The sequence below is a fragment of the Dama dama genome, chromosome 12, assembly GCF_033118175.1.
Source record: "Dama dama isolate Ldn47 chromosome 12, ASM3311817v1, whole genome shotgun sequence".
NCBI classification, from domain to species: Eukaryota; Metazoa; Chordata; class Mammalia; order Artiodactyla; family Cervidae; genus Dama; species Dama dama.
Genome location: NC_083692.1, coordinates 85,632,837 through 85,649,259, shown reverse-complemented (window position 1 = coordinate 85,649,259; position 16,423 = coordinate 85,632,837). Strand labels below are relative to the sequence as shown.

The 16,423-nt window shown below is 37.0% G+C and overlaps 1 protein-coding gene across 1 annotated transcript in view; it reads left to right on the top strand.

The window, feature by feature from the left end:
* SPESP1 (sperm equatorial segment protein 1) overlaps positions 1-8,519 on the top strand; it is a 130,519-nt gene extending 122,000 nt beyond the window's left edge. The window contains exon 2 of the mRNA XM_061158324.1: positions 7,477-8,519. Coding sequence (XP_061014307.1) covers positions 7,477-8,519 — 1,043 coding nt within the window. The remainder of the gene's footprint in view (positions 1-7,476) is intronic.
* Positions 8,520-16,423: the final 7,904 nt, after the last annotated feature.

Below are 16,423 nucleotides of genomic sequence, written 5' to 3'. Positions count from 1 at the left end.
TGGAATGATTTCAATTTTTTTGAATTTACCAAGGCTAGATTTATGGCCCAGGATGTGATCTATCCTGGAGAAGGTTCCATGTGCACTTGAGAAAAAGGTGAAATTCATTGTTTTGGGGTGAAATGTCCTATAGATATCAATTAGGTCTAACTGGTCTATTGTATCATTTAAAGTTTGTGTTTCCTTGTTAATTTTCTGCTTAGTTGATCTGTCCATAGGTGTGAGTGGGGTATTAAAGTCTCCCACTATTATTGTGTTATTGTTAATTTCCCCTTTCATACTTGTTAGCTTTTGTCTTACATATTGATGTGCTCCTATGTTGGGTGCATATATATATTTATAATTCTTATATCTTCTTCTTGGATTGATCCTTTGTTCATGATGTAGTGTCCTTCTTTGTCTCTTTTCACAGCCTTTATTTTAAAGTCTGTGTTTTCTGATATAAGTATTTCTACTCCTGCTTTCTTTTGGTCTCTGTTTGTGTGGAATATCTTTTTCCAGCCCTTCACTTTCAGTCTATATGTGTCCCTTGTTTCAAGGTGGGTCTCTTGTAGACAACATATATGGGGGTCTTATTTTTGTATCCATTCAGCCAGTCTTTGTCTTTTGGCTGGGGCATTCAACCCATTTACATTTAAGGTAATTATTGATAACTATGATCCTGTTACCATTTACTTTGTGGTTTTGGGTTTGAGTTTATACACCCTTTCTGTGTTTCCTGTCTAGAGAAGATCCTGTAGCATTTGTAGGAGAGCTGGTTTGGTGGTGCTGAATTCTCTCAGCTTTTGCTTGTCTGTAAAGCTTTTGATTTCTCCTTCATATTTGAATGAGATCCTTGCTGGGTATAGTAATCTGGGCTGTAAGTTTTTCTCTTTCATCACTTTAAGTATGTCCTGCCATTCCCTTCTGGCCTGAAGAGTTTCTATTTAAAGATCAGCTGTTATCCTTATGGGAATCCCCTTGTATGTTATTTGTTGTTTTTCCCTTGCTGCTTTTAATATTTGTTCCTTGTGTTTGATCTTTGTTAATTTGACTAATATGTGTCTTGGGGTGTTTTACCTTGGGTTTATCCTGTTTGGGACCCTCTGGGTTTCTTGGACTTGGGTGACTATTTCCTTTCCCATTTTAGGGAAGTTTTCAACTATTACCTCCTCAAGTATTTTCTCATGGTCTTTCTTTTTGTCGTCTTCTTCTGGGACTCCTATGATTCGAATGTTGGGGCATTTAACATTGTCCCAGAGGTCTCTGAGGTTGTACTCATTTCTTTTAATTCTTTTTTCTTTTTTCCTTTCTGCTTCATTTATTTCTACCATTCTATTTTCTACCTCACTTATCCTATCTTCTGCCTCCATTATTCTACTGTTGGTTTCCTCCAGAGTGTTTTTGATCTCATTTATTGCATTATTCATTATATATTGACTCTTTTTTATTTCTTCTAGGTCCTTATTAAATATTTCTTGCATCTTCTCAATCCTTGTCTCCAGGCTATTTATCTGTAACTCCATTTTGTTTTCAAGATTTTGGATCATTTTCACTCTCATTATTCTGAATTCTTTATCAGGTAGGTTCCTCATCTCTTCCTCTTTTGTTTGGTTTGGTGGGCATTTATCCTGTTCCTTTACCTTCTGAGTATTTCTCTTCCTTTTCATCTTGTTTATATTGCTGTGTTTGAGGTGGTCTTTCTGTATTCTGGCAGTTTGTGGTTCCTCTTTATTGTGGAGGTTCCTCGCTGTGGGTGGGGTTGGACGGGTGGCTTGTCAAGGTTTCCTGGTTAGAGAAGCTTGTGTCAGTGTTCTGGTGGGTGGAGCTGGATTTTTTCTCTCTGGATTGCAATGAAGTGTCCAGTAGTGAGTTTTGAGATGTCAGTGGGTTTGGTGTGACTTTGGGCAGCCTGTATTTGAAGCTCAGGGCCATGTTCCTATGTTGCTGGAGAATTTGTGTGGTATGTCTTGCTCTGGAACTTGTTGGCCCTTGGGTGGTGCCTGGTTTCAGTGTAGGTATGGAGGTTTTTGATGAGCTCCTATCGATTAATGTTCTCTGGAGTCAGGAGTTCTCTGGTGTTCTCAGATTTTGGATTCAAGCCTCCTGCCTCTGGTTTTCAGTCTGATTCTTACAGTAGCCTCAAGACTTCTCCATCTCCTTTCGAAGAAAATGGGCTGCCTTTCTGGGTGCCTGATGTCCTCTGCAAACATTCAGAAGTTGTTTTGTGGAATTTGCTCAGCATTCAAATGTTCTTTTGATGAATTTGTGGGGGAGAAAGTGGTCTCCCCGTCCTATTCCTGTGCCATCTTAGGACTGCCCCCTAAAGTGTTTTCAAATGACCAATATTTTTAAGCCTATGAGATAAAGGGCAGATTTAGTATCTTAATTTTATAGTTAAGTAAATATTAAGAGAAATTTAGTAGGTAGTAATTTAGTAGTAGAGAAATAAGGTCGTAATACTAGAAAGTGGTAGAACCAGAACCAGAATGAAAGATAATTTTTCACTGCACTAGGTCACAAGTTAATTTTCCTTAGCATTTTCCTTCAGAAAAACCCCTAGATTCAGGACAATGCATTTTATAAATATTTGCTGTTGTTCAATCACCAGGTTGGGTCCAACTTTGGTACCCCCATGACTGCAGCTCACTAGGCTCCTCTGTCCTCCACTATCTCCTGGAATTTGCTCAAACTCATGTCAATTGAGTTAGTGATGCCATTCAACCATCTTGTCCTTCTCCTCCTGCCCTCAATCTTTCCCAGCATCAGGGTCTTTCCCATTGAGTCAGCTCTTTGCATCAGGTGGTCCAAGTATTGGAGCTTCAGCTTTAGCATCAGTCCTTCCAATAAATACTCAGGGTTGATTTTCTTTAGGATTGACGACTAGTTTGATCTCCTTGCAGTCCAAGGGACTCTCAAGAGTCTTCTCCAGCACCACAATTTGAAAACATCAATTCTTCACCACTCAGCCTTCTTTATGGTCCAACTCTCACATCCATACATGACTACTGGGAAAACTATAGCCTTGACTAAATGGACCTTTGTCTGCAAAGTGAGGTCTTTGGTTTTTAATATACTGTCTAGATTTGTCTTAACTTGCCTTCCAAGAAACAAGTGCCTTTTAATTTCATGGCTGCAGTCACCATGCAGTGATTTTGTTCCCAAGAAGTTAAGATCTGTTAGTGCTTCCTCTTCCCCCTTCTATTTGGCATGAAGTGATGGGATGTGCAGGCATGATCTTAGGTTTATGAATGTCGAGTTTCAAGCCAGCTTTTTGGCTCTCCTCTTTCACCCTTATCAAGATACTCTCTAATTCCTCTTTACTTTCTGCCATTAGAGTGGTATCATCTGCGTATATGAGGTTGTTGATATTTCTATGGGCAGTCTTGATTACAGCTTGTGATTCATCCAATCTGACATTTCACATGATGTATTTTGCATTTAAGTTAGATAAGCAGGGTGATAATATACAGCCTTGTCATACTCCTTTCCCAATTTTGAACCAGTCAGCTGTTCCATGTCTAGTTCTAACTGTTTGCTTCTTGACCTACAAACAGGTTTCTCAGGAGACAGGTAAGGTGGTCTGGTATTACTCTTTAAGAATTTTCCATGGTTTGTTGTGATCCACAAGGTCAAAGGCTTTAGCCTAGTCAGTGAAGCACAGGTAGATTTTTTTTTCTGGAATTCCCTTGCTTTCTCTATGATCCAAAGCATTTTGGCAATTTGATCTCTGATTCCTCTGCCTTTTCTAAACCCAGGTTGTATATCTGGAAATTCTTGGTTCACACACTGCTCCAGCCTGGCTTGAAGAATTTTGAGTATAACCTTACTGGCATGTGAAATGAGCACAATTATATGGTAGTTTGAACATTCTTTGCCATTGCTCTTCTTTGAGATTGGAATGAAAACTGATCTTTTCCAGTCCTGGGGCCATGGCTGTGTTTTCCAAATTTGCTGGCATATTGAGTACAATACTTTAACAGCATCATCTTTTAGGATTTTAAATAGTTTAGCTGGAATTCCATCACCTCTGCTAGCTTTCTTGGTAGTAATACTTCCTAAGGCCCACTTGACTTCACACTTCAGGATGTCTGGCTCTAGGTGAGTGGCCACACCATTGTGGTTATCTGAGTCACTAAGTTTTTTTTTTTTTTTTGTATAATTCTCCTGTGTATTCTTGCCACCTCTTCTTAATCTCTTCTTTTTCTGTTAGGTCCTTCCTGTTTCTGTCCTTTATTGTGCCCGTTCTTGCATGAAATAGTCCCTTGATAGCTTCAGTTTTCTTGAAGAGTTCTCTAGTCTTTCCCATTCTGTTGTTTTCCTCTATTTATTTGCATTGTTCATTGAAAAAGCCCTTCTTATCTCTCCTTGCTATTCTTTGGAACTCTGCATTCAGTTGGATATATCTTTCCCTTTGTCCTTTGCCTTTTTTCTCTTCTTTCCTCAGCTATTTGTAAAGGTTCCTCAGACAACCACTTTGCCTTCTTGCATTTCTTTTTCTTTGGAATGATTTTGGTCACTGCCTCCTGTATAATATTACTAACCTCCATCCATAGTTCTTCTGGTACTCTGTCTACTGGACCTAATCTAATTTATACACATAAGAATACATAAATAATTATTTTCTTTAAAAAGTATGGCCTTTAATTGTTTACTGTGTTAAATGATTGGGTGTCTGTGCTTAGAGAGTAAAAGTTTATAGATAAGTCCAGAGACCCCTTTAATGTCCAACTTCAGTCCCATTCTCTCTCCTCAGGGGCAAATGCCCACATGAATTTGATAATGTTATCCTTCTAATCATTAAAATTTCTCAATTCCCAGACAAATGTATGATGCTATATCATTGGTTCATAAAAAATTATGAGGATAATATACAAATAAATCTATGTTCTCTTTCTTTTTTCACCTATCATCAAATGGATCTTGAAATATGCCAGACTTTTCTAAACATGACATAAAATGCAGAGTCTGCTTTTAGAATCTAGATCTCTAGCAGACATGTCTAATATCTTTCCACTATGACATTGCCTATTAAACTTATGATTAAGACTTTTTTTAAATTTAGAAATATGCTTTCAAGTTTGACTAAAATTCCATCTGGTCTAAATTTAACAGGTGAGTTAAGAAAGAGAGGAGGAAAAGCATTTGGGGACTACTTTGTGCTTGCTAAAGAGCTGAATAAAAGTGCCTCCTGGGCAGAAAGTTTGCTATTTCATTTGCCTGCAGAGGGAATGTTCAGTTAGAACTTATTCATTAGTGTCTGGGAAAAAGTAACTTACCTCCTTGAATTAAATCAATTTATATCCATAATAGTGGCAAAATAAATTCAAAATTACTTGTAATACAAGATTCTAGCACTTAAAAAACTTCTGACTCTAGAGTAGGGGAGTTGAACAGAATTTCAGAGTATATTATTCAGTAATCTTTTCTGTTTTCCACATTGGAAATGAGAAGATGCTACAAAATACCAGTGTAAATAGGACTGCCATTTTATTGTAAGAGTAAAATGTTGATGATTTAAACCAGAAATCAGTAAACTTTTTCTGTAAAGGCCCAGATAGTTTTCTAGGCCATAAAGTCTCTGTTCCAGCTATTCAGCTCTACTGAACAGCCAAAAGCAGCTGTATACAATACATAAACAAAGGAGCAAGACTGTCTTGAGTTAAAAAAAACAAACACTTTATTTATAAAAACATTTGGGTGGATATGACTCACAGGCTGTAATTAGATCTTTTCTGGGTTGAAAGGAGTGGTGATGTTCTAGTTGCTAAGTTGTGTCCGACTGATATACTGGTAAATGTTTAACAACTGGCTTTTCTGAGAGATGAGTACACCCTGACTTACAGCATTTGCCCATTTACATGGTATAAATACTCTCACCATGGTCGATTTCACATGACCTACTCGACCTACTTGACATCACTCAACACGGAGGTGAAAGAGATAAACAGAGGCATACCATTATATAGGATTTATAACGTACTAGATACAAATTTTCCAGACAAGAATACTGGAGCAGGTTGCTATTTCCTACTCCAGGGGATCTTCCTGATCCAGGGATTGAACCCACGTTTCCTACATTGGAAAGCAAATTCTTTACCACTAAGTGACTTGGGAAGCCAACCACTATATAGCATTTATAACATCAAGATTGCCGGGAAAATATCAATAACCTCAGATATGCAGATGACACCACCCTTATGGCAGAAAGTGAAGAGCTTCTTGATGAAGGTGAAAGAGGAGAGTGAAAAAGTTGGCTTAAAGGTCAACATTCAGAAAACCAAGATCATGGCATCTGGTCCCATCACTTCATGGGAAATAGATGGGGAAACAGTGCAAACAGTGTCAGACTTTATTTTTTTAGGCTCCAAAATCACTGCAGATGGTGACTGCAGCCATGAAATTAAAAGATGTTTACTCCTTTGAAGGAAAGTTATGACCAACCTAGATAGCATATTAAAAAGCAGAGACATTACTTTGCCAACAAAGGTCCATCTAGTCAAGGCTATGGTTTTTCCAGTGGTCATGTATGGATGTGAGAGTTGGACTGTGAAGAAAGTGGAGCTCTGAAAAATTGGTGCTTTTGAACTGTGATGTTGGAGAAGACTCTTGAGAGTCCCTTGGACTGCAAGGAGATCCAACAGTCCATCCTGAAGGAGATCAGTCCTGAGTGTTCATTGGAAGGACTGATGCTGAAGCTGAAACTCCAATATTTTGGCCACCTCATGTGAAGAGTTGACTCATTGGAAAAGACCCTGATGCTGGGAGGGATTGGGGGCAGGAGGAGAAGGGGATGACAGAGAGTGAGATGGCTGGATGGCATCACTGACTCGATGGACATGAGTTTGAGTGAATTCCGGGAGTTGGTGATGGACAGGGAGGCCTGGCGTGCTGCGATTCATGGGGTCGCAGAGAGTCGGACATGACTGAGCGACTGACGTGAACTGAACTGAGATATAAATAACCTCAAGAGCATAAATAATAGTAAGATAAGATAAAATAATAAGAAAGGATGAGTTTTGAATATTTATTACCTTGTTTTGATGAATATATTTACTTAATTGTAAATACAGAATTTAATTTTTAATGATGTATATGTTTACCATCTGGCTCATGAAGTTCATTAAAGTTTAATTGGCTCTAATGAGCCACTGTGAGTCTACTATAACCCACCCCTGTGTAAGAGAACATAACCAAGAATTTTTTTTTTAATAAGCTACCTACTGAATCACAAGTTATATGAGAGAGTAAAAGCAAAGTGATATACAGAATTGTGTTAATATGCAACTTTTACAGTAATCTTGCTCATGTATTTTAATAAGAATCTGAAAAAATAATTTTGTTCATTTAGGTGAGAGTTGATGGTGTCAGAGGTGCTTTATTTCTTGGTTCTTTATCTCAACTTTTAAGTGATAGCATATGAAGTAAATTTAGGTGAGTAAATACTGTCAGTATGTCATATATAATAATAAATGTTACTTTTTTTTTTTCCTTAAGGAGTAACTGTGACGCCTGATGAAGAACAAAACTTGAATCATTATGTACAAGTTTTACAGAACCTAATACTAAGTGTTCCCACTAAGGAGCCAGGTCGTCAGAAAAAATCAAAGTCTCCAAATAATGTTAATTCCATAGGACCGAGAGTATCAAGAGTTAAGGAGATAAATTATACACATGATGTAAGTCCAGGTGACAATGATGTTTTAATCAATCCTGTCAGTGAAGAAACTACAACTTTCCCTACTAGGGGCTTCACACTGGAAATAGACAAGAAAAAACGTACTAAAAGCACAGCATTCTGGTCGATTAAACCAAATAATGTTTCTGTTGTTTTACATGCAAAAGAGCCTTATATTGAGAAAGACGAGCCAGAGCCAGAGCCAGAGCCAGAGCCAGAGCCAGAGCCAGAGCCAACTGAACGTCGCACTGAGGCACCAAAGCAAGTGCCAAGTGTTACTGAACCAAGCCAAGACGTCACCTCTTTAAGTAGGAGCACTGACTTTGATACCGTCATGGAAGAAGAAGATGTTCCTCAGCTCTCAGGTGACAATGGAATGGATTATCTTGAATCACATGATGTGTATAATGAAGACGTTTTGAAAAGAATTGCAGATATTAATTCACAGTTGCATCACATACCTCTTCCTGAGAGCTACAAGCCAGAATATAGAGCGGACATTCGAGCCTCTAAAGAACACCTAAAACGAAGCCTTGCTCTAGCAGTAGCAGCAGAACATAAATTAGAAAAAATGTATAAATCCCAGATGTTACCACAAGGACGAAGCAGTGGTGGAATTTATGACATTGTAACTGTTATTAACATGCTGTATAATTCTAGATATAAATTATCTGAATATTTAGATATAAAATATGTTCCATCAGAGATGAGAGGGAAAGCTACTGTAGTAGTCCGTACATTGAAAAAAATACTATGTGTTGGTCATGGAGAAGAAACTCACAACCTCCTTAAGCAGTTAATAAATAATAATATAAAAATTTTACACATACTTGATACTCATGACAAAGATGATTCAGGCTAACTGTGCATTCATTTGTGGGAGAAATAAGCATATTAGTGATTCAAAAGTTGTATGAAAATATTTTCTATTGTAGTTTACTGTGTTAACATCTTTATATGTCATGTGTTATGAAAAATTTTCATATGCACTGAAACCTAACAATTTAAAATAAAAATTTGATTCAGGAGTTTGTAGTTTCTCTCATTAATTTTAAAAGTTATGAGTGTCTAATCTTTAAAGTGTTTAAACTTTGATTTTAGTTGATAGGTTAGTAAATTCTTCCATTTTATAAGACTTAAGAGACTGTGCAGTCCACTATATATGTCGTAGTAGTCGTGTTAGTCACTCAGTCGTGTCCAACTCTTTGCAACCCCTTGCACTGCAGCCTACCAGGTATCTGTCCATGGGATTCTCCAGGCATGAATACTGGAGTTGGTTGCCATTCCCTTCTCCAGAGTAGCTGGCTTTAAATAATTGCATATAAATGTAAAATTTTAGGATATGCTATCTTATTTCTCTTTTAGAGGATCTGAGTATTCTGTCTAAATAGCATAATTGGAGCTTGTATCAAAACTACTATCTGAGTACATATGTGCCACCTTTGAAAGGTGGATGATATATTAAGATACATCCCTATTCCTTTGTTGTTAAATACTTCTGAAGTGTCAGTGAAGGACTGTAACCTGGATTTGTAATGTGATCATTCTCACTTATTTTCTCCTTTTGTTAGTTTATACACATATACATGGAAGCTTTCCAAATTTTGTATTTGGGAGTATGACTAACATGGTCTTCCCTGGTGGCTCAATGGTAAAGAATCCGCCAGCAGTTCAAGAGTTTCAGGAGATGCAGTTCCGATCCCTGGGTCAGGAAGATACCCTGGAGGAGGGCATGGCAACCCACTCAAGTATTCTTGCTTGGAGAATTCCATGGACAGAGGAGTCTGGCAGGCTATATAGTTCATGGGGTTGCACAGAGTCAGAGCTGAAGTGACTTCACATGCACACACACATGACTAACACCATTAAGGTTAACTGTAATTTTGTAATTATGGTACAGGTAATTCTGTTGCATGATTTGTGGTGGTTTCATCATTAAGTCATGTCAGACTCTTGTGACCTCAAGGACTGTCGCCTGCTAGGTTCCTCTGTCCATGGGATTGTCCAGGCAAGAATACTGGAGTGGGTTGCCATTTCCTTCTCCAGGGGATCTTCCTGACCCTGGAATCGAGTCCAGATCTCCTGCATTGCAGGCAGATTCTTTACCGACTGAGCTACGAAGTATTTAATTTATTTATTCATTTATCAGGACAGTCATTTATAGTTTAATTAACATTTATTGACCTTGTGCAGGACAAAATGCTAGACTTTGGGAGTGCAACCCAGTCATTTATAGTTTAATAAACATTTATTGACCTTGTGTAGGACAAAATGCTAGACTTTGGGAATGCAACAGTAGGGTTTAGTTCCTTCTCTCTTTGAAATTATAGCATCAAAGAGACATAACTTCAGCAGTTTTTAAATTTCAATTTTGATAAGTTGTTATCAAAACTATGGGAAAACTACCCAGAGAAAGTAGCATTTAAAGTGAGATCTGTAGGATAAGGTTGTATGTAAGGAAGAAGGGGGCATTCCAGCTAGAGGGAAGAGCATGTGTAAATGCTATGAGGTGAGAATGAGTAATGGCAAGTTCAAGAAGCAGCCAGAGTATAGAAAGGTAGGGGAGAATTAAAATAAATGAAATTAAAAAAAGAAAGAAAGAAAGGTAGGAGAGAGCACCTCCAGATGGAGCTGGTAAGGTACATGGGGCTGGACTAGATCTTGCAAATCCTCAAATTGCATATTGAATAATTTTAGCCTTTATCTGATAGTATGAAGTCATCAGTAGATTCTAAGCAAAGGCTAGATATGATCAGATTTGTGTTCTTAAAAAACCCCACTCTGGCTACAGTTTTGAAAGTAGGCAGAAGTAGAAGTGTACTCTGCACAGGTCAAATTTAGCTTGGACTGGATGGGAAGAAGTGATAGTTAAGAGGTAGAATCAACAGGATTTGGTGATTGAATGGATATGGTGACTGGGGGAGTAGGAGGGATCAAAAATAGCTCCCACACAGCTACCTGTATTATAAAAAGGAGTATAAAACTTTTGTTTCATAACACTTTTACTGTTTGCTACTGTTGCTTATTTTATTTTATAAAATCATTGATTTGTTTATTACTCTTGACTGTGCTGGCTTTTCGTTGCTGGGTGAGGGCTTTCTCTAGTTGTGACTAGTCGGGACTACTCTAGTTGCAGTGCAAAAGCTGCTCATTGCAGTGGCTTCTCCTGTTGTGGAGTACAGGCTCTAGAGTGGGTTTCAATATTTGCAACATGTGGTCTTCGTAGTCTCGGTGTGTGAGCCCTAGAGTGCAAGGGCTTCAGTACTTGTGGCACTCGGGCTTTGCTTCTCTACAGCCCGTGGGATGTCCCTGGACCAGGGATTGAAGCTGTGTCCTCTGCACTGGCAGGGGATTTCTTTACCACTGGACCACCACGGAAGTCCACTGTTGCTTATTTTTTTAAAATAATTTTGCTATGGAAAATTTTAAACGTGTGCAAAAGTAAACAGATTAATAAACCCATGTACCCAGCATCCAGTTTCAACAATTATCTACTAATGACTAATTTTATTTCACCTAACCCCCTTTTCTCTTTCCTATTTTATGTTGGATTAAGTACCAGATACGTTTTCATTTTATTTGTAAATACGACAGTGTGAAGCTCTATAAGCTTTTTAAAAAAACACTACCAAAAATACCACACATGAAAGTTTAATAATTCTTTACATCATCAAATCTAGTCAATGTTCAACTTTCTGATTGCGTAATAATTTTAAAATGTTATCAGCCTGGACTTTGGTGGTGCAGTGGATAAGAATCCACCTGCCAATGCAGGGGACGTGGATTTGATCCTCGGTCTGGGAAAATCCCACATGCCCCCGAGCACCTAAGCCTGTGTGCCGCAACTGCTGAGCCCCCGTCTAGGGCCCATGAGCTGCACCTGCTGAGGCTGTGTGCCACAGCTACTAAAGCAAAGCCCACGTGCCTTAGAGCCCACCTGCTGCAGCTCCTGAGCCTGTGTGCTCGCTAGTGAAACTGTGCAACAAGACAGGCCACCACAGTGAGAAGTGCAGGCACAGCTAGAGAGTAGCCCCTGCGTGTCACAGAGGACACCTGTGCAAAGCAACGAAGATCAAAAATAAGTAAATAAATAAAATTATAATAAAAAATTTAGTTTGTTTGAAACAAACTAAATAGATCCAAATAACGTTTACACATCGAGATTAGTTGACTTAAACCTCTTTTAACCTACACCTCTTCTTTTTCCCCTTCTTGAAATTTGTCAAAGAAATTGGTCATTGGACCTGTGGTTTTACACAGCATGGATTTGGCTGATTGTATCCCCATAGTGCCATTTAGTATGTTTTTGGTAAGTTGGTAGTTAGATCTAGAGAGGCTTTGTCAGACTCAGGTTGATTGTTTTGTTTCTTGTCAAGATGTGTTGTCAGTCTGGTATGTCTGTTTTTATATTTTTAGCAGCCTTTGATGATTATTACATGGATAGATTAATCGATCAGGTGTTTAAAAAGGGGATGTCATTCCTCCCTTTATTAGCTGAAATATGTCTTATAACGCGAAAGTGCCTCCCATATGTTGTTTGAGTCCCCAGTGGTCCAGTGTGTTGAAAAGGCATCACGTGCTTGAATCTTCCTCTATGTTTAATAATTTTCAGAACAATTAGTTCATAGAATCCTCCAATGGGACCAGTTTTTAAAAATCAGATCTTTTAAAAAAAAATCAGATCTTTATTCTGTTAGAGCGGTTGTAGGCTTGCAAAAAAATTTAAAAAGAGTACAAAGTTCCTACATTCCTTGCTCTCATCCCCCCATATCTCCCCTATTTTTTATAGCTTATGTTAATGTGGTACATTTGTTACAATTGATGAACCAATGTTAATATGTTATTATTACTGAAGTCCATAGTACCTTAAGTTTCACTCTTTGTGTTGTACTTTCTTTCAGTTTTGACAAATGTAAAATGCCACGTATTCACCATTACAATATCATACACAATGGTTTCACTATCTTAAAAAAATGCCTGTGCATCATCTGCTCATCTCTCCTTCTCCCAACCCTCCATTTGTTTTTCAGTAGCTAAGTAGTGTCTGACTCTTAGCAACACCATGGACTATAGCATGCCAGGCTCCTCTGTCCTTCACTATTCCAGAGTTTGCTCAGATTCATGGCGGTGATGCTATTGGACTATCTCATCCTCTGCTGCCCCCTTCTCCTTTTGCCTTCAATCTTTCCCAGCTTCAGGGTCTTTTTATTTTTTTTTTTTTTTCGAATATCTTCACATTGCTTTTATTTTGTTTTTGTTTTTTGTTTTGTTTTTATTTTTTTTTATTTTATTATTATTTTTTTCATTTATTTTATCAGCCGGAAGCCAACCACTTCACAACATTGCAGTGGGTTTTGTCAAACACTGACATGAATCAGCCATGGAGTTACATGTATTCTCCACCCCCGATCCCCCCTCCCAGCTCCCTCTCCACCCGATTCCTCTGGGACTTCCCAGCACCAGGCCCGAGCACTTGTCTCATGCATCCCACCTTTTTCAATAAGTCGGCTCTTTGCATCATGTGGCCAAAGTATTGGAGCTTAGCACTGATCTTTCCAATGAATATTCAGGGTTGATTTCCTTTAGGATTGACTAATCTGATCTCCTTGCAGTCCAAGGGACTCTCAAGAGTCTTCTTCAGCACCATAATTCGAAAGCATCAATTCTTGAGTGTTGAAATTTCTTTGTGGTCCAGCTCTCACATCCCTACGTGACTACATAGCTTTGACTATATGGACCTTTGCTGGCAAAGTGATATTTCTGCTCCAGCCCATGGCAGTACTGGTATCTTTACTGTATATTTTAGCCTCTTCCAGAATATCATATAATTAGAATCATATAGTACATAACCATTTCAGATTGGCTTCTTTCACTTAGCAATATGCATTTAAGGCCCCTCCATGTCTTTTTGTGGCTTGACAACTCATTTCTTTCAGTACTGTATAGTATTCCATTGTACAGATGTACCACAGTTTATCCATTCACCTGTTGAAGGGATATCTTGGCTGTTTCCAAGATGTGGCAGTTATGAATAAAGCTGCTATAAACATCCATGTGCATGTTTTTTTGGGTAGACATGCACTTTCAGTTGTGCTGGTTTTTTCACACCTTTGAAAGTGAGATACTTTGTCAAATTTTTACATTTGTCCAATCTGATAAATGAAAAAATGCCAGCTAGTTATTGTATAATATACATTATAGTATATTTCTTAGTTATGAGTTGAACATTTTTTCCTATTTATATTTTATCTGTGGAAATAGTCTGTTCATGTCTATTTCTCTATGGTTTGCTCTTTCTTAGTGATGCATACAACCTTTTATATAATAAGGAAATTAGAATTTTGTGTCATAGTCTTACAAATATTTTTTTCAGGCTTACTGTTTGTATTTTGAATTTCCCATGTAGAAATTTAAAACATTTATAAAACCAATTTACAGATTTTTCTTTGAGAGTCTTTATGCTTCGTGTCTTACCCTTCCCACTCTGAGATTTGGAATATCAAGAGTAGAAACAAAAAAATTTAAATCTGTAAACCCGTGACCCAAAGAGAATCACTTAGTGACAAATTAGTGTATATTTCTTACTTAATATATCTTGAACATTTTCTTGTCAGTAAGTGTTCTTAAAAGCATATTTTTTAGATAATTCCATTTGTATGTGCTATATATAAATTGTAAAATCATTCCCTATTGTTAAACATGGGCTTGTTTCCAAGTTTTTCTACTGCAAACAAAGCTGGGGTGAGCATTACTGATTGTACATCCTTGACGACATTTTTATGTTTCTTCAGATGGATTCTTGAATTTGGGTTACTAAGTCAAAATTTAGAAACGTTTTTTACAGTTAACACTAGCAAATTTACATACTCCAAGGAGTATACAAGAGCACTTTTTCATGCAACTTAGTCACCTTTGGATATATTTTTTAAATTTAGGGTTTTATTTTTTTGCCAATTTCATAGAAAGACGATTATACTTTATTAAAGTTTTAATTTGTATTCCTTTGAATGCTGATAAATGTTTCTTTTTCCAAATTCTAATAGTAATTTGTATTTCTTTTTTGAATTATATATACACATCTGTTTCCCTATCATTCTGGAAAACTTTTACTATTTTAATTATTAATTTACTAAAGCTTTTTAAAAAGCTTTTTACTAAAACTTTAAGAAATGTTTATTTTAAAGCTTTTTGTAAAATGACTTTGTTATCCTATGCCTTATATGCTTGCTTACAGATATTTTCCCCAGTTTATTCTCTTTTTTTTTAACTGAAATTTTTAGTTTGAGATACTTGTATATTCACAGTAGTTGTAAGAAATAATGCAGAGAAATTCTGTACACCCTACATCAGTTCCCCCAATGGTAAGATCTTACAAAACTATTGTAAAATATCATAACCAGGATATTAACATTGATACAGTCAATCTTCAGAACATTTCTATCAGCACAAAGATCCTTCATCTTGCCTTTTTTATAGCCACACTTTTCTCCAGCCCCCAATCCTTCATTAACCCCTGACACAATGATTGTGTTCTACATTTCTATAATTTTGTCTTTTAAGAATTTTGCATAAGTGGAATTGTGTAATTGTAAATGTTTGAGATTGCCTAATTTCACTCAGCACAATTATCTGTAGACTCACCCTGGTTGCTGTATCAATAGCTCCCTCCTTTTCATTGCTGGGTAGTATTTCATGAAACAGGTATACCAGGGTTTAACCATTCCACCCATTCTAGGACATGGGAGTTATTCCCAGTTTTTGGCTATTACAAATAAAGCTGTATAAGATTCTTATATAGCTTTCTATGTAAACGTAAGTCTTAATTTCTCTGGGATAAATACCCAGGAGTGCAATAACTAGATTGTATGGAAGCTGTGTGTTTAGTTTTCAAAGAAACTCTCTTAACTCTTTTCCATAGAGGTCATACCATCTAACATTCCCACCAGGAATATGTAAACGATTCAGTTTCTCTTTATCCTTGTCAGCATTGGTGCTGTTATCCTTTTTTTTTTTTTAGAAATTCTAATGGGTATGTATTGTAGATTTAATTTGCATTTTCATAATGGGTATGGTAGATTTAATTTGCATTTTCATAATGGTTATTCATCGTCTTCATGTGCCTATCTGCCATCACTATGTTCTCTTTGGTGAAATGTCACTTTGTGTATTTTGTCTTCTCATTGGATTCTTTCTTATTTCCTTTTCCTTTTTTCCCCCTGTTGAATTTTGAGAGCTCTTTATGCATACTAGTTACTAGTCTTTTTTGTTGCATATGTGGTTTGCAAATACTTTGCCCCCTTCATTTCATTCTTTTAACATAGTCTTTTGTAGGGCACAAGTTTTATTTTGATGAAGTCCAGTTAATCCTTTTATGAATGATGCCTTTGGTGTCAAGACTAAGAGCTCTGTAGCCTTGTACCCAAAAGATTTTCTCCTATGTTTTTATCCTAAAGTTTTATAGTTTTACATTTTACTTATAAGTCTATGATCCATTTTGAGTTAATTTTTATATAAGGTGTGAAGCTAAGGTTGAGGGTTTGTTTGTTTTTAATCTATGAATGTTCAGTTGCTTAAGCACCATATTTTGAGAAGTCTATCTTTCTGCCATTGAATTGCTTTTGTATCTTTTTAAAAAATCAATTAGGCATGTATGCAGAGATCTATTTATTTCTGAATACTTTATTCTATTGGTTTAGTGTTTATCCCTTTGCCAATAACATACAGTCTTGATTACTATCTTTAATAAATCTTGAAATTAAATAAATG